Raw genomic sequence first — 21790 nt, forward strand, 5'->3', positions numbered from 1 at the left:
GTCTCACTAATTAGCACTAAAGCTCCTTGTTTGAGATTCAGACATTTGATTGGCTGATTGAATGGGTCTGAACAATTGGCACTCTTCAGCCTTTCCACCCTAACATTAATGTAAAAGTGTCTCAAGCACCAAGCTCTAAATCATTACGCTGGAGCAAAAGATGAACGGAGCAAATTAATACTAAATTTACAGTCATATTCTACTCACACTGGCATTGATCAGTCTGCCCCAGATGCATCTGAAATTACTTTGATGTCGATGAATGTTTGTCTATGAAAGACTGTTAATTTAGTATGAAGTGGGGGTTGTAGGTGGCATGATTAGCCGAAGCTCAGTCTGCACAACTCATGGGTAAGTAGTGTATGAAGTAAGCTCCTGTAAGAAATTACTCAAATGGTCTATTTAAACGTCATAAGAGACTATAAACACTAGTTGTAGACTTTACACGGAGCGTCATGGGGCTGATTTGTTGACATGCTGCGTTGTTTCGTCCTTTTTCTTGGCTCAAGCTCTGGTCTGTTGGGCTGCTGTTGAAGCTCTTTGTATTGGGAAACAGGCCATTAGGAGGAATTACCTCCTAAAGTACTCTCTTATTGCACTTGTAGACCCTGTATTTGGTATATGAAATCTCCCCTTGCTTGTTTTTGGGTGCAGATCATGCTGCACTTTTTTCATTTCCCTTTTCTGAGGTCACACTAGACTTAATTTATTTTGATCATTCCTGTTTCAAAAGAGCTCGGACACTTTCTTTTTTTTACTGCACTGTTAATTTGTCACATGATTAATGTATCTTGTTTCTTTTGCAGGGCCTGACTGCTCAACCACTAATAAGATTCACGGGAAACCAAGGGGTGAGTGAATTATTTTTTAAATTTTTACCTTTGGTTGGGGTCTGCTTCTGTTGTAGCCTCTGTCTGTTTGACTGTTTATGTAGTGTTGTGGTCATAATGTTCCCCTAAACCACTAGAAGCACTGATTGTCAGGTTGCATCATGGAGCCACAGAACTTTTGTGAACCTGGAACTTCCCCTGAGTCATTCTGGATATGTGTAGGTAATAGAAAGGCAGTAAGTTAGTGATGACTTCCTGCTGCACAGTCACCCTTGACAGCAACCACCATATCCTCCATCCTCTATTGCAAAATTAGCAGGCGGCTATCAGTGTGGGCCCAAAACCTAGTGAGCATACTTGCCATCTACTGCCTACATAGGCAGCTACCTTTAGGTGCTGATTCAGAACATTTTAAAACACAAGTGGTCAATGCCATTTTTCTTGCATGTCTGTCTCGACTACATGCAAGACAGGAAGTGGCCGACAGTCAGTGCGTTCATTCAGCTCTGATCACACTAGGGCTGTGCCAAATACTATCAAATGTCGATATATTGCGATTACTTTTCCTCATGATATTGTATCAATACTTTAGATCCCCATATCAATATTTTTATTCAACTATTTGTGCATTCACATCATGTCCAACAGTTAATAAAGATGAAGCAGGCCGTCTAAATAAGTGCAAACTCAGAGCAGCGTTTCTCAGTGCAGTCAGAGACGCTTTTATGAGGCGCGAGAGAAACTCCATCTCTTGTGGACACGCTGGTAAATGCACACAAACACGCAATTTTTTAACATCATATTTATTGAAAGAATAAATTAAATGTTTATATTTTTAAAAGCTAAAATGTGACCAAAGTGATGATGAATCTACTGATAAACAACTATCTGAGAGAATTTCTTTCATTTGTAAGCAAAATGGTCAAATGGAACTGAAATATACCAATATTTATTGGAATAAAATTGAGAGCATGTGTAACATTAGGAAATTGAACCATGATATTGCGATGTAAAGCAGTATATTGTATCGTGACGTGTACAGTGCTGGGCGATTACAAATTACATGACCAGAAATGCAATCAGTAATGTAATCTTGTAGATTACATTTGGGGGTAATCTAATCTGATTACTTATGGATTACTTTCAACCTAATTCTATTTTATGTCACATGCATTTGAGTAGGATAATCATTTTAACATTAAAGTACAAAGAAGAAAATGTGTTACATTCTTTATTACTAACAAAAAGAGCCTCACAAAAAGAGCTCCTTATGACATTTTTAAAAAGTGCATTAAACATTACATGAATGAAATTAACATTCAATCTAACAGCAATGACAGTGCATGGCCAAAGTATATAATTCAAAACACTGAGACATCAAGTTCATTTTAAGTGCATCTAACCATAGCAACATTAACCATAAAAAAATCACCAGCAACATTGCTAGGTCAAAGCTTTCATCTAAAAACACTGCAACACTTTTAACCCTTACTGCGTACTGATAGTCCAGCACCTTTCCAAACCTGAGGTGCAAGATATTATCTTTTGAACTGCAAGAATATTCTAAAAGAGCAGAATATTTTAGAACAGCAGAGTTCCACCGAGTCACACAAAGAACATTTGTGTCAAATTTTATGCGAAGTTTCATGCAGTAGACTCCATCGCATCAGTAGCAACAGTAGAGCGATGGGCTTTGTTCCATATTGCTGCACATTTTGCAGTTGAACTATTGTGTACCCTGCGGGCAGGACCCGTAGAGATGGTATACACTACTAGATTCTCCAAAGCAATTAAGTTCAATGTGTGAGCTGCACACCATTGGTGTAATTTCATTCTTAAAAATGAAATTATAGATTCAGTGGTTAAATGCTGAGGCAGACCACTCCATCTTCACCTGGCTGGCTAGTAGCAAGTATCAGTTCTGAGTGCAATACACACAACCCTCCCCCTCTTACGAAAAACACTTGAAGACTTACCGAATTTATATCAGCGGTGTGTTGATTTAGAATGGAAAAAGTTAAAAGATTGAAAAAAGAGAATGATTAGGATGATCAATAAATGATTTACAATTTACTGCTGTTGCCTTGTTAATATAAAATCATGTAATCTATAAAAATTAATGGTAGTCCTATTACAAGTATTTTAAAGTGTAATGTAATCCATATTCAGGTACTTGATTTTTGTAATCTTATTACATAATCCAGATTACATGTAATCTGTTACTACTCAGCACTGCATATGTATCATGAAACGTATCGTATCATGAGGTGGTTGGCAATACCCAGCCCTAGATCACACACTCCATGGTGGCATTGGGCACCAAATTTAGCAGCAACGTTAAAATGGATTTCCGTCAAGGTGACCTTGTATCGTAAAAATAAATTAATTAATTTAAAAAAAAAGAAAAACACTAATTGCATTTCGGATAAAGAAAGGCCACAATGGTTTTCAAACACCCAGCAAGTGAATTTAATGTCTAGTTTATCTAGATTTTTATTTTTTATTGTTTAGTTTGTTTTAGCACCAGTGTTTTAATTAACATGCTTTTCAGGGTTTTTTATTTTTTGCCTAATTTGCATGGTAAATCCCTCTCAGAGAAGTACATATGTCCCCTTTAAATCAAAACTGCTACAGCCTACACATGCAAATAGACATCTTGGGACAATGTGTTGCGTCCTTGCTTTTTTTTTTTTTTTTTTTTTTTTTTGGTGTGTTCCGCCACATATTGTATTTTTTTAAATTAGTATTTAAAACAAGCCAAAATCTGCGTTACAGTGAGACACTTACAATGAGACACTTACAATGAAAGTAAATGGGGCCAATCTGTAAACGTTAAAATACTCACTCTTTCAAAAGCATAGCCAGATTACATACACAATATGCGTGTTAACATAATTTTAGTGTGTGAAAATCACTTACTAGCCTTCTCTGTGTAAAGATACAGTATATCCAAATTTATAAATTTGTTGCCATGACGGTGTAACGCCGTAAACTCTAAAACCCTAAAATGACTTTAAAAACGACAATTTATAAATTACAGCTAATATACACAAGTTTTAACAGAAAATTAATGCAAGTGCTTTCATAAAATTATAAGCTTAGTATTTCTGCCATTTTAAACCCTCAAAATTGGCACCATTCACTTCCATTGTTAGTGCCTCACTGTAACCTTAATTTTTCTTTTTTTTTTTTTCTTAAAGGAGGAACAAGTCAATTTATATATATATATATATATATATATATATATATATGTATATGTATATACTGTATGTATGTGTTTGTTTTTTTTTTTTTTGGTAATGAACATTAGGCCACAAATGCTGTCAACTGAGATGAACTTGAACCTGTAAAATTCCTTTAAGACCCACAATAGTTGACTAGTCGATTTTTGAAAATTTCGTCTTGCACATCCCTATTTCAGATGTTTATTTTATGTACATGTGTACTCTCTCTCCAAACCCAGACCTGACAGCTAGCAACCTCATAAATGTTCATGTTGCTGTTAACTACATCCTGTGTTGAAGAATTTAAATTGTCTGCTTCTCACCGATTTTAAACGATCTTCTGTTGCACACTCGTATTTTGTATACATGCAGAAACACGAATGCAACTTTTACATTGTATTCAAAGTATACCACCAGTTTTGTCATTACAAGAGATGACTTCAAGGCATGCATTTCCGAAACTAAAAGGGACTGCTCACCCAGAAATGAAATTTCACTTCAGCCTTGGGTCAGTCCACCCATAGATATTTTGTAGAATGATCATGCTTCTCTTTTTAATAAAAGTGATTGGGGACAGACTTTGGAGCCCCAAAAATGGGACCAATTCACCATAAAAGCTGTTCATATGACTCGTACTGTATATTTTAAGTCATCTGATGCCATATAAAAGCTTTGTGTGTGGAGCAGATTTATTCACTTTTATTCAATGAAAATCATCCTCTCCTGTTACTTTCAAATCTTGTTCACAATTTTGCATATTCAAACTTACTATGATGCAAACAATTTGGAGACATGCAAAAGCCAAAGGTGTTTTACATAACTGATACCAAACATGGTGCGACACGCCTTGGCCCACCATATTGAAAGTATATCATGGTATTTACACGATACTCTAAGAATATCATGGTTCCAGGTCCAAAAACCATGGAAATACCATGTCACTTTTTTGTTAGTACATGTTAAAGATGCTTTCTGTGGCGTGTGGTGTAATTTTGAAATGAGGAGGCAGAGTGACATCTCAGCATTTTTTTTCTTCTTTTTTTTTCTTTTTTTTTTTAAGTCCACTAGGGCTGCATAATTGATCCAAAAAAGAATCGCGATTTTGGCTGCAACAATCATGTAATCGTGAAAATTAACGATTACAGCATTCAATTTAAGTCTGTCCCTATTACATCAATGGTTTTTATTTACAATGTGTTTTTGCAGCGCTTGAGTATTCTAACCAATTACAGACATGTCCGTTGAGCAGTGAAATGGCAATGGACAACTCTGCAATGGAGGAGACTGGTAAATATTGTGATGTTCCGTGCTGCAGTCACGGCCGGCTTATGAATACTTCCGGCATTTCCGTCACTGATTTCTGACATCATCGTGTCTCATTAAGAGTGACGCAAAAGACCATTTGAAATCCAATTTGAGCAGCCAGAGCATCCGGACTGAGATGCATCTGAAAAAAGCAGATTTCAATCGCATTTGAAACCTCCTTCCGATGTGGTTTGAATCGGATTCAGAAAAATCTGATTTCATTTGGTTTTTTGCTGTCCAGACTATCAAAACTCATCTGGATATGCAAAAAAATCTGATTTTTATTGGCAGTCTGAACATAGCCTAAATTTACTTATATGTTCATAGTAACACAATCAAAAACAATATCTACATGAATACATCCATCCATTTTCTATTGCTGCTTGTTCTATGTAGGGTCGCGGGGAATCCTGGAGCCTATCCCAGTTGTATTGGGCCGAAGGCAGGGAAACACCCTGGAGGGGTGGCCAGTCAATTGCTGTACAAGAATACAGCAACAAGCATATTTCATGTTTGTCTTATTATTAAATTGTAATTATTTATCACACATTTGCACATATACAGTGAAATTCTTTTTTTTTTTTTTTTCACATATTGGGATATGTGGGGGCTAAGCTGGGGTCAGAGTGCAGGGTCAGCCATGATATGGCGCCCCTGGAGCAGAGAGGGTCAAGGGCCTTGCTCAAAGGCCCAACAGTGGCATTTTGGCAGTACTGGGGCTTGAACCCCTGACCTTCTGATCAGCAAGACCCACTGCCCCTTATTTTTATAGTCAAATTATTTTTGTATAATTTGTCATCTCCTTGGTAAACACCGCAGGTTTCATGAAGGCACGAGCTGCCACACACAAGCGACTCACTAGCACACCATTTCATGTTTTAAGTCATTTCAAGTTCATTTGGATTTGGTCGTGACCAAAAGTGCTGTTGTCCATGTCGGTTAGTTGTTTGCTGTGCAGACAGGCCAGTTTCTCCAATTACATCAGTTTGTCCCATTCATAGCGATATGCGGAGACCCGCTGCGAGGACGAGGGCATGGGAGACAGCATTAATGCATTGTTTATACTACAGTGTATTGAGCGAATCAGTGCTAATTGAAGTCAATATCTCCCCTCACATGACTTTTTGTATTCTGTATATTCTGCGGTTACCTCCCTCATACTTATGCCACGCTTTAGGAGCTTAATGATATTGCAGTGAGTTGGGGGAGGCTTCAGAAACGCTGCCTCTCTCTGAAACTTTATCCGTTAATGTCGCTGTTTTGTCAGAGTGACTTCAGAAATATGACTACTAGAGACATTATTTGAGCTTACATTTTGTTTTTGTTTTTTTACATTTATATTTATGTACAACTGTTTTTATTTCTCACCTGAATTTGAGGAGGCACAGCCTCCTTTGCCGCCTCACAGAAATTGCCACTGGATGCTTGGTATTTCAGCTATAAGGTGGAACATGCAATGTCTTAACCAAAATGTCTTTGTCAATAATTTTTGGAAGTGTTTCATCATCAGGAATTCACTATCAGAGTGTATTTACTGTGACTCATCAGCTGTGTGCAGGAACTGCACGTTCACACTCCCACGGTTCACTGCATCATGTGTGTGATAAGGCTGCCTATTTGCTTGGCCTGTTTGAAATTTGCACAGCTTCAGAATTTGACCTTTGTCCAAAGGACAGGTGCCTCCATGAACTTTACATGGTACATCCCAACTATGCATCTTGACTGCCTCTACGATCATTATTTAGCAATTCCGTTTGGTGGTGCTAGTGCTGCAGAAATTACACACTTTTTAAGGAGTGTTCACACTGACAAAATAACATCCTCAAATCACTATTAGTGTGACCGGTTGTTCAGTATGTTGGTAAAACAACAAATTCAAGCTGTAGTTTTGCTAGGGCCAGTCTATCTGGCTTCTGTAATTCATCTCCTTTGTCACTTCCCTTCAGAAGTTTTTTTGCAAAGACTGTTGATTATATTGGATGTCATACTTTGAAGTGCGTCATGTTTTTTTGCCTTGTGAAACATGCTCTTCCTGTAAGAGCATTTCCTCTCTCCTGTGGTTTTTTTATTTTTTTTTTTTTTTTTCCTGTCAGTGACAGCATACATATACAAAAAATATTGGCTAGGTAAAAATATAAATTTTCCAGTGAATCGCAATCTGCATTTGAACAATCTTAATGTCCATTCTTAAAATCCCAAGAACAGTTTTTACTTCAAAGTTAACTTTAAAGTTTACTTTAATTTTACTTCAGTTTTGGTTGTGTTATGTAAATGTTCAAGAAATAGCAATTGCACAGCATGATTTGGGCACGGTTGTTAATTTAAAATTTATATTTTCATAATGCGCTAAGTTAGAAGTTTAGACCTTTTTCACAGACTGAGTGATTCCACTTTATTTTGCAGCATAAATCTAGCAATCTTTTTAACATTATGCTTTGTGTTATATTACTGTGGAATAGTTTAAAATACTAGTTACTATACTATACTGCGAACCCTGTAATTGCAAAAAAATACAATGCATAGGGAAAAAAAGATGAAAAATCCTGCACACTGCCTGACAGAATTCCGTTAAATGAATGAAACCGCAAAATTGTGGTCAACAACCTTTTTTTAGGTAAACAATTCAACATGAAAATAAAAAGCTGTGACTGTGCTAATATAAATCAACAGCTTTTATCGCTGCACCAATGCGTGATCGTACTCTACATGGCGTTGCTTGTTGAATCTCTCATGTGGAAGTGTGAAAAGTGGTGTCTGAGCCAGCGAAGAGAAGCTTTGAGCAGAGGGAGCCCTCAAGCTTGCAGCGAGGTTTGGACGCTGGCTGTTATTTATAGTCGGCCACCTGCAGGCCACACATGTGTGAGGAACCTTGGGTAAACAGAGCCATAGCTCAGTGCACGTCAGTGTTGTTTGTGTGTGCATGTGTGAGAGCAGTGGTCAGCTTGCACCCATCAGAAATATTTTGCACAAATCATGCCCCTCTCTCCATGCTTTAGGCGCTTCTAACACTAGGTCACTTAATAATGGGACTATGTTAAAATTCATAGGAAGTTTTTGACCTCTTTACTTTAAGCCCCATTTACACAGAGCAGCAACAGAGACATAATCTCATTCATCTTCAATGAGAGGAGCGATTTCTGGCAGCATGACCACCATTATAGTGCTTAGTACTTGGTTGCATGAAAGAGATTACCTGCCACTTACATAATGCTGCTTTTTATGTCTACAAACTTGCACGGTTGTGTGGATACCAAGTCCCAGCGCTCTTGTTCCTGCTTGGGAGGAAGTGTATTTAAAAAAAAAAAAATAATAATATTTTAACAAGGCAGGCACAGTTGCCACTCAAACAAAACAAGTTTCTGGAACCACTGTAACTGTAAGGACATTTAGTTTGTATGTTTTTATTTTATTACAACAGCTTCCCTCTATCAGCTAAGCAGTTTGCCGTATGATTTAATGTGCTTATCAAACCAGCAAAGGCTGCGATTTTCATTATATAAACCTATTGAGTAGGAATGTGCAAAACGACATAATTTCAAAATCGGTTATGCCGATGGTTAGTCGACTAGTCGGTCAATAAAGCCCTGTGTAATTAGGCTGGAGTAATTTCCACAACACCAATCAGATGCGTTTCTTAATAATAGGCTATAGATGCTAAGCACATCACCTCAATAGTATAACAGATAGGCTATTAAAAAATAAATGAGCTTAATAACTATAACATTTGTGTGCACAAAACTGTCAAAGGCATCAAAACAGAGATTTACGGATTATGTATGAAACAACAGGAACATTGCTCTGAGCCGAAAAGTCTGATGTTAAATATTGTTGTGGCACTTTGTTTGCTGTAGCTGTTTTCACTAGGGATGCCCCGATACCATTTTTTTTTTTTTTTTTGAGTACGAGTACCAATACTTTATTTTTGGTGCTCGCCGATACCGAGTCCGATCCCTTTTTTTTTTTTTTTTTTTTTCTGAACTCAATATCAATAGTTTTTCGATTTAATCATCAAAATATGATGGTTAAACAAGTTAATAAAAAATTTAATCAAACGAAAATATAACAATTAATTTAATTTAAATATTGTATTTTTTCATCAAATGATTGATTGATTATACTTTATTTGTCCCATCACTGGGTAAAATGAAGTGCTTGTATACAGAACCTCACCGTAAAATCCAAAATACAACATTGGAGTTATATTTTGTCTAATGAAGTGCTGCATAACACAGCATCACAGATGTTAGATACTGCTTAAGTATTATACAATTACTACTGATTTAGTAGTAGTAGTAGTAGTACAGTGAATACTACATAACTTTACTGTAGTGATATTTCTGTCATACTTTTTTCTTATAAATGTAGCTTTTATTTTGACGGAGCTTTTATTTTGACACGTTTCTGTGTTGTTTTGACCAAGGAGCTCTGACGTTATGACGGCAGATTTCCACTCTGGAAAAGTCAGTGGCTACGTGACTCAAAGTGATTATTAAACCACAAAAGGCTGCTATTTAATTAAATTAGTATGTACTCTGTATGTGCCTTGCGCTACAACGTGAATTTGCACTCTGTTTATGGTCATGTGCTACAAACAGTGAGTGTAATATTAATGACAGTGTTTTCCCTGTATGAGCCAAGAAAGAGCTTTAACAGGTATGTGCAGTCGGCCTCAACACAGCACTGTCTTCACACATTCACAAGTGCTCACATTTGCATTACATGCAAACTATATATTTATCTCATTAAAGATATTACAGTTAAATAATCTCACTATAGGACATAGTTATTTTCATTTGTTGGCTGAATGTTTATGTAATGACATTTCACCAGTACATGACCATGGTATCGGACCTGATACCAGTATCGGTATCAGGACATCCCTAGTTTTCACCCTTAAATGCAGGTTTTGCCAATACCTTTTGTTGTTTGTGTCTTGATTACATTTATTAATAAAATTCATACATTTCAAAATAAACGAAGTAAAAACAATAGAACAAATAATAACACACAGAATGCCAAAAACAGTGTGTGGGTAACATTACGCATAGCTGCTCATAATATCAACGCGATGGCGTTCGTAGATATACAGTAAATAATAAAAAAATAGGCTAGATATTTCACAGACAAAAACAGCTTAAAGTGGTCATGACTTTTTTTCTTTTTTTTTTATTATTATTAAAAAAAAATTTAATCATTTTATTATCTTCCCTGAGGTCCACTTATAATGTCAGTAAAGTTTTTTTTTTTTTTTGCACCAAAACAGTCATAATTTAATGATATAAGATCTTTTTCCACCCTGTCTCTTGCTCTCTGTCTGAAAAGCTCGATTTTAAAGCTATCTGGCCCTTTAAGACTTCAGTGTAAACGCCCACTGTTCTGGTTGGCTAACTTCGTGCAGTACCTCAAATACAACCATATTTGAAACTCAATCGAAAGTAAATGTGTCACAGTGTGTATCTTATCGTAAAAAAATTGGAGATACACAGATCTATTAAGAAGAGTTTTTTGTGAGTTAAAGATGGATTGAAGTTAACAAAAAGGTGAGAGAGTGTAGTCTTAGCCCATTATACAGTGTACAATATTGGTTTGTTTTCCAATATAAATATCTAAAACTCCTTACGTACATTTACTTTAGGAGCTATACTGCGGAAGAAAAAATGGTTATTGGAGAATGTTGAATATATTATTTAACATATTTTAATATTTTAAAACATAAAAATCCTTATAACAAGATACATTTATGTGAAAAGCATCATATAAGATATTAAGACTATATTTTAAAGTATGTTTTGTCTTTACTGCACTGGCAGAAGTATGAACAAGTGAAAAAATACATTTATATACAGGGGCGAAGATCTCCCCCGTTAATAATCGTTAGATGCAGCCCTATTGTGTTTAAAAAAAAAAAAAAACGTCATAGTAGCCCAGAATTTAACTGCTGTTTTGATGATCCTTTAAATTATTTGTGTGCTAAAGGTGCCGAGTAATTTGTTTGCCCGCTCTCTTGTTTGTCGTCTTTAAAAATAAATAAATAAATAAAACTACTTTTTCTAGGCCTCTGATTATTCTAAAGTGTTCAGCTTAAGTTATTCATTTCTTTAGGTATAAAACAAAAGAAGAAAATACTTTGTGTTCCTTTTAATATAGCTAACAAACGTTATTTGTGCATTATCCAGTTTGAACTAATCCTACTGCTTTTAATGGTCGATCCTCCTTTTCTTTGAATCCATGCTTATATTGGCTACTTCTCTCATCTATGTCAACAGAAAATCTCAATACCGCAGTCAGAGAATCCAAATGAGCTGCGAACGTTTACGTTCTACTTGTCCAATGTGGGGAAGGACAACCCCCAGGGCAGCTTCGACTGCATTCAGCAGTACATTACAAGGTAAGCAGAAAAACAAATCCTGTCTTTATTCAAACATATAGACAGATTCCTGAACTCTCAAGGTAGCTTAATAATTTCAGATGTAAGTGTAAAAGTGTTCTTGAGGAAATGTTTCTTTTGAATACAGAGTGTTGCTATGAAATCATGGTTGTTTGATGTTATCTGAGTTTGTCTAATGTTAAAATCTCTTTGTGATTGCATCCATGGCATCATTATGAGTGCCATCTGTTCCTTTCTGTGTTCCCACTACTGTTCGGCTCTGGCTGAACACCAGAACAGAGAGAATAAATTCAATTTGGCCAATTGTCCAATCAAAAGAGGAAGAAACATCTGAATCCAAATGCATACTTGAAACGTTAATGTCCTCCAGTGTTTGTTATCAGGGGGTTCAGTTAAAGTTGAATCACTAATTCTCTACAAAAGTGAAGCACAAAACAAGTATTGTGGTATTTTAACTCATGCCAAATTCTTTAGAAAAGCATTGTGACATCATAGTGAGATGAAACCTGTTAACATTTTTTAATTTGTATAATGTCTAAGCTGTGGAATGTTGTACAATGTTGCTGTGCTTTTTCCTTTTGAATTGGCCATTTATTTTAGATCATTGTTAATATTTCGTTAGCTGCTCTCTCAAATAATTAGTCCGACAATCTTCAGTCAGTTACACCAAATGTATTTATTTTTCTCCCAATTTGGAATGCCCAATTCCTAATGTGCTCTAAGTCCTCGTGATGGCATAGTGACTCGCCTCAATCCGGGTGGCGGAGGACGAATCCCAGCTGCCTCCACGTCTGAGACGGTCAACCCGCGCATTTTATCACGTGGCTTGTTGAGCACGTTACCACGGAGATATAGCGCGTGTAGAGGCTTCACGCCATCCACCGCGGCATCCACGCACAACTCATCGCACAACTCATCACGCAATCACAAGGAGGTTACCCCGTGTGACTCTACCCTCCCTAGCAACCGGGCCAATTTGGTTGCTTAGGAGACCTGGCTGGAGTCAGTTACACCAAGTAATTAGCTAATTTGCCATTTAGTTTGCACTTTTATCCAAAAGTGCACTTATTATTATATGGACAGCCCTCCCTGGAGTCACCTGAGGTTAAGTGCTTACTCAAGGCTGCAATTGTGATCGTTTGTTGTACTTGTACAATAGGTCTGGCTATATGTAAAAAATATTTAGTCGATAATCGCCTTAAAAAATATTGCGCTATACGATTGTGTCGTCAACCCCCCTGCCGAAGGTCGGTGAATATTTTTTCCTTCATTGATTTTGCTTTAAAATATAAATTCATTTATTGTAACACGAAAAGCATAAAAGAAATTTCTAAATTCAAATCGCACTTAAACGAAAAAAGCAATAAAATAACGAAGTGATCAAAAAATCGTATTTAACCACCTCCCCAAATGCAAACATTTACCGTTTCCAACGGCCCATTTGCAATCACGCAAGCATCCGTCAATGACAACAGGTGGAAAATTACTAATAGCCTACAGATTAAGAACTAAAGACAATTAAAAATGTAAAGATAATAATCATAATAAAGCCTAATATTCCCTTGTGTTCCCAAAATAATGCTGCCAAATGTGTGTTCTTATCGAATGTGTTTTTATTGCATTTTGTTAATACAGTTTATGCTGCCTAAAGAAAAGAAAATAGAACTCAATTTTAGGTTCAAGGTAAACGTGTCTTGTATTACTTTTATGATGTTATCACTTTCGTCTTTGTTTCTTTAATACAAAGATACATATGACTAGGGCTGCAACAACAAAGCGATAAAATTATTGATATTGAAAATAATAATTATCGGCAATGAAAATCATCGACAACGAATTTCATTATCAATTAGTTGGATTTATGCAGCAAGCATGGAGAAGCTTAGTCAGTGACGTCTCTTTATAGCCCAGTGAAAATGTGTTGCATGATGAAACTCCTTTGAAAAATGACAGAGACAAATTGAAGTGGAAAAAACATGACCCAAGCTGTCCAGCGCAGGAGAGCACTTTATAAACACTTTAAAGAAGATCATAATAAGCGAACAGTTTAATGTGGAGCGGTTGATACGTTAGGTGCATTGAAAGAGTGCTGCGTGACTGCGTGTGCTGTTTCATGCGCTTAAGAGTTGTTTCTCTCCAGCGCATAACTTACATTTTACTGCTATTTTCTATGTTTTATAATGTATACATATGAATTCAAAGTCAGGCGAGTATTACCGTGTGTTTTGCAAAACTGTTTGTTTTTACCACGTGAGTGTCCGTTAAACTTCACTGTGCAAACAAGCACACGCATATGCTTCAATCAAATCGATCGCAATGAAGAAAGGGAGTGCAGTCACTTTGATTAAACTCGTGCAACATCATACTGCAACTTTCAGTTTCAATGTAATCAATCATGCAGCTTTCATGGATGTCACGCTGATGTCTCTGAGGTCAAAGTGTGCGGTTTAAAGTGTTTTAGATCGTTTCTCATCATATGAGCGCATGTAATACATTGAGCACCGGGATGAGACTTTTCAGCACGAGTGAATCTGCACTGTATTTACAGATGATTGTACTATATTAAACTGTATATAATACTGAATATAATGTATTATTATGCTAATGCTAAGGGTCCTAATATTTGATAGTCCTGATAGTGCCAAATGTAATGACTGATTTCACCAGTAAATGTATTCTATAGCAAATATTATTTTACTGGATATGCATGCACTACACTTAAAAATCTATTTTTGAAAAGAATACTTTAGAAACATGTAATCAGTGACAATATGGTTTTAAAACTTACAGTATTAATTTAAAATACTTAACATGTATGTAATCAGTGACAGTGTAAAAGCATGTGTATCTAACATAATTATGTATTTTTCAGCTGGGCAGAATTATTAATATTTATATTCTGGTATTACCATTGCCCTCTTCTGGGCTGATTTTGTTTGTTCCACTCCATCCCTGATGAATCATTTTACTCTTTAATAATCAGTACCTTTTAAGTTTTACCAGTAAAGGAAAGGAACTGTTTTGCGTATTTCCTGAATGTAGTAGTAGTAGTAGTAGTAGTAGTAGTAGTAGTAGTAATAATAATAATAAAATCAAACATAACTAGTCATGATTTAGGCTTTGTTCAAAGTTTTGTTAGTATAGAATCATTCAGTATATCGAACCAAACCAAATCTTTACGGCTTAAATCATTTTTGTTTCTTAAATAACATTTGAATAAAATACAGGATATGTTCTTTTTTAAGCAATGATTAAGCGATTTATCAAAATAATCGTTAGTTGCAGCCCTACATATGACTGAACCTGCAGAGTTGCATTCACAATGCATGTTAACCGTGAACTGGTCCGTGGACATTAAGTGAACTAAACTCACAGCGCCTCCTGAGATGATCAAATAAAACAGAAAAAAAAAAGAGGTGATAACTCTTTACATGTGCCTGTTCCACAAGACAGGCTAATGCTGAATGCCTCTGAACAAACAGCAAAGCAGACATGAGCATTGACGGCTTTTCTTTTCTGTTCTTAAAAATATAATAAATTGTGTTTCTTCAAGCACGTGTCTTTGTGACTAACAGCATTTCTTGTCATGCGTCACTCCGAGACGTCTTACAGATCGCCCGCCTGTTGCGGTTATATGAGCAAAATTACTCACGCATGAAATACATTTGGACGAGGAGCTTGCAAACTGGATTTAGTCTCGTCACATTTTGCGGGTGGCGGTTGCTAATTCCACACCCTGGCCACTGTTTAATAAATTTGGCGACTTCCCAGATCCATGGTTTTGCTATTTCCTGATATTGTCGATCATCGTCTGTCAACTGAGTGTCGCAGTCAGCATCGGGATCTTTGTAAGATATTGTCGATATCCGATATCATCGTCCTTTCGCCCAGCCCTATTGTACAGTGACATTGGCTTGATTCATGAATCGCCCCTCGGGGTGTGAACCCACTGCCTTTTAGCTACCATCATGTATCTTTCACCACTAGGCTATGCTGCCACCATTTTGTGAAAATTTTGGGGTCATAATAATAATAATGAACATATTTGTTATTATGAAGTATAGTTTTCATTAAGAAAATGAAGCTTGTTTTGGGACCATGATTATTTTTGCATTGACATTTTTCATGACAATTAAGAACAGTTTATCCCAAATTCTTATTACGGTTAATGCGAAAAATATTCTGCTAAATACTATTGTAAAGTATTGAAAATAATCTTGACACAATGATTTCTTTTTATTGAAATCAGCATAAATTAAAGACAGTACAACAAATATTACAATGTCTAATTTTTTAATCAGTTTTAAAAAGAAAAGTTTTTGCAAAATAGGGCTCCACAATTAATCGAATAATCAATTACGGTTATTTGATATTGATGCAGATTTGCATTTAATTTATTAAATATTTGAATAGCAGTTTTGTTTTTCATGCTGCTATGATGGGCAATGTAAAGTTGACCATTTAGGCAGTGTCGTTTGTTTACATATTGCTGTATAAAACAGAATTAATGTAATCCAGAAACACCATATTCAGCTTGTTTTATTTATTTATTTTTCTCCCCTTTTCTCCCAATTTGGAATGCCCAATTCCCACTACTTAGTAGGTCCTCGTGGTGGCGCTGTTACTCAACTCAATCCGGGTGACGGAGGATAAGTCTCAGTTGCCTCCACTTCTGAGACCGTCAATCCGTGCATCTTATCCTGTGGCTTGCTGTGCATGACACTGCGGAGACTTGTAGCATGTGGAGGCTCATGCTACTTTCCGCAATCCACGCACAACTTACCACGTGCCCCATTGAGAGCGAGAATCACTTAATCGCGACCACGAGGAGGTTACCCCATGTGACTCCACCCTCCCTAGCAACCGGGCCAATTTGGTTGCTTAGGAGACCTGACTGGAGTCACTCAGCACACCCTGGATTCGAACTCGTGACTCCAGGGGTGGTAGTCAGTGTCAGTACTCGCTGAGCTACCCAAGACCCCATTCAGCTTGTATTAGATATGTTGCCTACATTAAGAATTTGGCATTCAGATATTTATTATTATATATAAAATACATTTATATTAATCTAAATTAATTGCAATCATAATATCAAGGGAAATAATCAACAAATATGATTTTGTCTAAATCGCACAGCCCTAATGCAAAAAAAAAAAAGACAAAATTATTAGATTTTTGGTTAAAATGTGACCCTAACATGTCCTTGACAGGCTTTGTGAGATTCAGCTGTTAAGTGTCAAAATATGTGTACAGGCATGGTGGTAAAACATTACGTGCCTTAACTGTGATCAGATGTTTGACTCTCAATATTGCCAGGCTTAGGGCAAGCAGCTCAGGCTGTTGGCCAGGTTTCGGGGGGATGAGCCGGTCATGAGGAACTACTATATGTGTGCTACTATAGATCTTATTCATGCTAGCGCCATCTTTGATTTTTAATTGGAATGACAATGAGGCTGTGAGGGATAGACTCTTTAAGTCTCTTTAATGGCATGAACGGAATAAAGCTCCTAGATCACATCTGATTTTCCACAACTCATGTTGTCTGGAGTTCTTTGTACACTGAATGTTCTTGGACAGATATTTTATCAATGTTTTGTCTGTGGAACGACAGCCCATTGAAGAGACTGTAAGTCTATCCCTCACAGCCTCATTGTTATTCCCATTAAAAATCAAAGATGGCGCTAGCATGAAAAAGGTATTTAGATGTTATACTTAATGGCCCTTTAGAGGACACCCATACAACCACCTGGGTTATAATTGAGCCATGGCAGCACATTTTTGTAAATGGAGTTGTTAATGTGGGAGAAAGAAGTGGCGTAGTCCTTTTTGGTGAGTGTCTGCCTGTCTTGGTAACTGTTCAGTGAAGGGAGCATACAGCTGGACTGCCTGGGTGGGATCCAGGACAAAATCACAGTGCGTGCCACAGACGACTCCTACCAGAAAGCCAGGCAAAGCATGGCTCATGCTGAGGAGGAGATCCGCAGCCGTGGAGCCATCGTCATCAAGCCTGGTGGGAGATATGTGGGTAAGTTCTTGAATTCTTTGGTGGCCACAGTTTATGAAAGCATGTGGTTTATGACCTGGCCTACATGGAATCTTCAACCACAAAATTCCAGAGAAATAGAATGCCAGTCTTTTGTATAGTTCTGTGCATCTTCAACCCCCTTGCATGTTTATTATTTTGGCAAAATTATGTTTCAGTGACCAATAAGAGTGTAGTACTCTATTTTGGTTAACAAATTTAAAATTCATTCTTCAAAATTGTGCATATTTTCCTTTTAATTTGCTCTAAATCGCCTAAAATCTTGTAGGGCTGAGAGATGCATCTTAAATTATATCTCAATATTTTTCAGCCTATTGACGATATTCGATATATATCTCGATAATTATGTATTTGCTCTAAAATGGCTTAAAAGTGTTGTTGTTTTTTTATCAGAGGAACCATAATTTCATCCAAACAGCCATTGTAGCCAAGTAGATTCAATATTTTAAAGACATTAAATTAAAATATTAGAATTAGTTTTTCATTAAATAAACACAAGAGAGAATGAAATTCAATAATTTTCATTGATATGCACTTTATATTTCATATACAATGATATATAGTAGCTTAATAAAAAGCATTATTTTCCTTAATGTTTTTACTAATACATTTTTTGTGAATGAACAAGGTGTGCAATGCTACTTCACTGACTTATTTTTGAAACCCCAGTTGAACATTACATAATACTAAATTATTACTGTGGGACACATCAGGTTTATTAATATAATATAATGCTGAATTATCATTAGGGTTTCAAGCCTGAAGGGCTAGAAACCCTATTGCTTTTGTCAGGATTTTTATTATAATTTTTCTGCCCTAAAACTGATCGTGCAGACCAAACCATAAGGCCTAGAGCAGGGGTACTCAAAGTTCGAAGAGGTCGGGTCTCTACATTTCTCTACAAGATCTGGATAATAGTACGTAGCTTACACGTTGTCCTGTAGCTATATACATTTAGAATATATGGGATATAGGAGTCCTTTTGACAGATAAAAACACTGTATGGGGGTTCAGGGGTGCCTCCTGATTTTTTTTATATTTTATAAATGGTCTGAATGGACCATTTTTCCTTTGGAGTGAAAAATACTGTTTGCTTTAAGTATAAATAGGCTTTCCTTGCCACCCATGCCATGATACCTGATTAATTTTCACAAAATTAAAACAAAAATCTGATTGTTTATTATGAAAGGCTCGGAACATGCTGATTAATAAAGCTGAATTTAGACAGAAAAATACATTAATGTCTAAAGGCGCCACGTTACTGTAACTTGTCCTGACACAGACCTGGCTTAGCTGAACTGTCTGAATCACATTTCAGACAGATGAAGTTAGTTTCACATTGCTTCATTTTTGTTTTCTGCAGTGTGTTTAAGTGAAACATGCCAGTATCTGCAGCGTTGTCTCTGATAATGTTGTTAAAATAATCACGACTGCAACTACGTACAGTAAATTAGGCTTTAAGCTGCGCCTCTTTAGCGGGGAGAGAGGCAACGCGTGGAGAGCAGGAATAAAAGCGCATTTAGCACTAGGGAATACTCGTGTAGCGCTGGACGCGCTATATTCCCGCTCTAGAGAGAAATATTTCTCTCTAGTGATAAGCGTGCTTTATTTACTCTCCGCACGCGTATACACGTATGCTTAATCACTTGGCACAAAGATTTAGTTCTCGGTCTGGATTGAACTGTCCTTTGGTCCGGATCCGGACCAGAGTCCGCCTATTGAGTACCCCTGGCCTAGAGACTTGAAACTTTCAGGGATGGTAGTACTCCCGCTGGCTAGCCATATGCATGGAATTGGCCCGTTGGTGGTGCTTTAGTGAACAAAAAAACACATTTTGGGCCATAACTCTTGAACCGTTAGGGCTAGAAACAAATTGTTTGGAAAAAAAAATCTAAACTAACTCTTCCTAGGCCATTCGCCCGATCAGAACCAAACCATTGCAGAAAGATTCAGCAGAGTCACAATATGAAAAGTTATTAAAGGAAATTTGAACTTTTTATTGTCAAAACATTTATAACTTTTGGACTGATTGAGATCACCAAATTTGGTACAATTTTGTCATTCTGACGACACACACAAAAATGTGCATATCTCTGTCTCTTGGTGGCGCTATAATAATTTAAAAAATAAAAATGGCTCCAACTATGGAACCGTTGGTCTGATCGACTTTATGCATGCAGTGTCTTTGTCCAGGGTCCCATCAAGGTCTATTTGGACAGTTGCATATCTTGAAAAACATGGCCGATATCGATCAATCAGCTTCAGCAGCTATTTGACAAGGTTAAAAAAGCCGTATCAAAACGAAACGTGGTAGGCCTATTTGTCTCTTGGCCCAAGAGGTCTGTGCAAAATTTTAAAACAAATTGGCCACCGGGAGGCACTATCACAATTTAAATGTGTGCAAATCGATGTATATACGGCTGTCTTTAACAAAGAAACACGTTATTAAAATATATGATAGACCTCCTCTTTCTGAACAACTTTGCCTCAAGAATCATTGGTGTGAATCAAATTGTTTGTTAGATATTAGAGATTATTTAACAAAACTACTTTTTCGAACTAGTCCTAGGCCGTTTGCCCGATTGGAACCAAACCAGTGCAGAAAGATTCTCTGGAGTCGCAATATTTTATCACCAAATTTGGTACACATATGTATGGGGTCATTCTGAGGACACAATTTTTTTTTATATCTCTGTCTCTTGGTGGTGCTATAATAATAAAAAATTCTAACAATGGCTCTAACTATGGAACCGTTGGTCTGATCGATTTGAAATTTTGCATGCAGTGTCTTTGTCCAAGTTGCCATCTATGAGGACAGTCGCATATCTTGAAAAACATGGCCGCCATCGACCAATCAACTTCTAAGCAGCTATTTGAACTAGTCCTAGGCCGTTCACCCGATCGGAACCAAATCAATGCAGAAAGGTTCTCTGGAGTCCCAATCCCAATAATTATTAAAAAAAAATTGAACTTTCGATGCACCGTTGCAACAGTACACCAAAACATACAAAGTGGGGGTGGCTTAAATGGTTAAAACTCTTGAACGGAATGAGATATCATCACCTACTTGATGTCTGTGGAGATTCCAGACTCAGCCATTGAACCCGCGGGGTTCTCCGTGCACTGAGCGGACAAAGCGAAAGACCTCTCAGGTAAAAGCAGAGGTGGTGGTGTATGTTTTATCATCAACAAATCCTGGTGTGATCAGAAGAACGTACATTCTATCAAGTCTTTCTGCTCTCCTGATCTGGAATTTCTCATGCTTCTGTGTCGACCATTCTGGCTACTGAGGGAATTCACAGCGGTCATTATCACAGCCGTGTACATTCCGCCACAAGCCGACACAGACCGGGCACTCAAGGAACTGTACGGGATTATAAGCAAGTAGGAAACCGCGCACCCCGAGGCCGCGTTCATTGTGACCGGGGACTTTAATAAAGCCAGTTTCAAATCAGTCGCACCAAAATACCACCAACACATTAGTTTTAACACACGAGGGGACTGGGTTTTGGACCATTGCTACTCTCCCTTCCGGGATGGCTACAAATCCCTCCCCCACCCACCATTTGGCAAATCGGACCACTCTTCCATTCTGCTTCTGCCCGCTTACAGGCAGAAACTGAAACGGGAAGCACCCACTCTCAGAACGATCCAGTGCTGGTCGGACCAATCAGACTCTACGCTACAGGACTGTTTTGATCACACGGACTGGGAGATGTTCCGGTCCGCCTCTGATGATGACATCGAGCTTTACGCTGATAGCGTAATGTGTTTCATCAGTGCGTAGAGGACGTAGTTCCGACCAGAACAACATGGATCTATCCGAACCAGAAGCCATGGATTAATAGCGATGTTCGCGCGGCACTTAATGTGCGGAACTCCGCTTTTAATTCCGGGAACGCGGAGGAGCATAAACAAGCCAGTTATGCCCTCCGAAAAACTATCAGAACAGCAAAATGCCAGTACAGGAACAAGATTGAAGGACAGTTTAACACCACCA

At 37.3% G+C, this 21790-nt stretch overlaps 1 protein-coding gene across 1 annotated transcript in view; it reads left to right on the top strand.

Annotated features, from left to right (window-relative positions):
* The window catches only part of LOC127439287 (RNA polymerase II elongation factor ELL-like), a 70624-nt gene that overhangs the window by 32151 nt on the left and 16683 nt on the right, over window positions 1-21790 (top strand). The window contains exons 2-4 of the mRNA XM_051695524.1: window positions 807-851; window positions 11626-11747; window positions 17609-17772. Of these exons, the coding sequence (XP_051551484.1) occupies window positions 807-851; window positions 11626-11747; window positions 17609-17772 (331 nt within the window). The remainder of the gene's footprint in view (window positions 1-806; window positions 852-11625; window positions 11748-17608; window positions 17773-21790) is intronic.

Source organism: Myxocyprinus asiaticus, chromosome 50 (assembly GCF_019703515.2).
Source record: "Myxocyprinus asiaticus isolate MX2 ecotype Aquarium Trade chromosome 50, UBuf_Myxa_2, whole genome shotgun sequence".
Classification (NCBI taxonomy): domain Eukaryota; kingdom Metazoa; phylum Chordata; class Actinopteri; order Cypriniformes; family Catostomidae; genus Myxocyprinus; species Myxocyprinus asiaticus.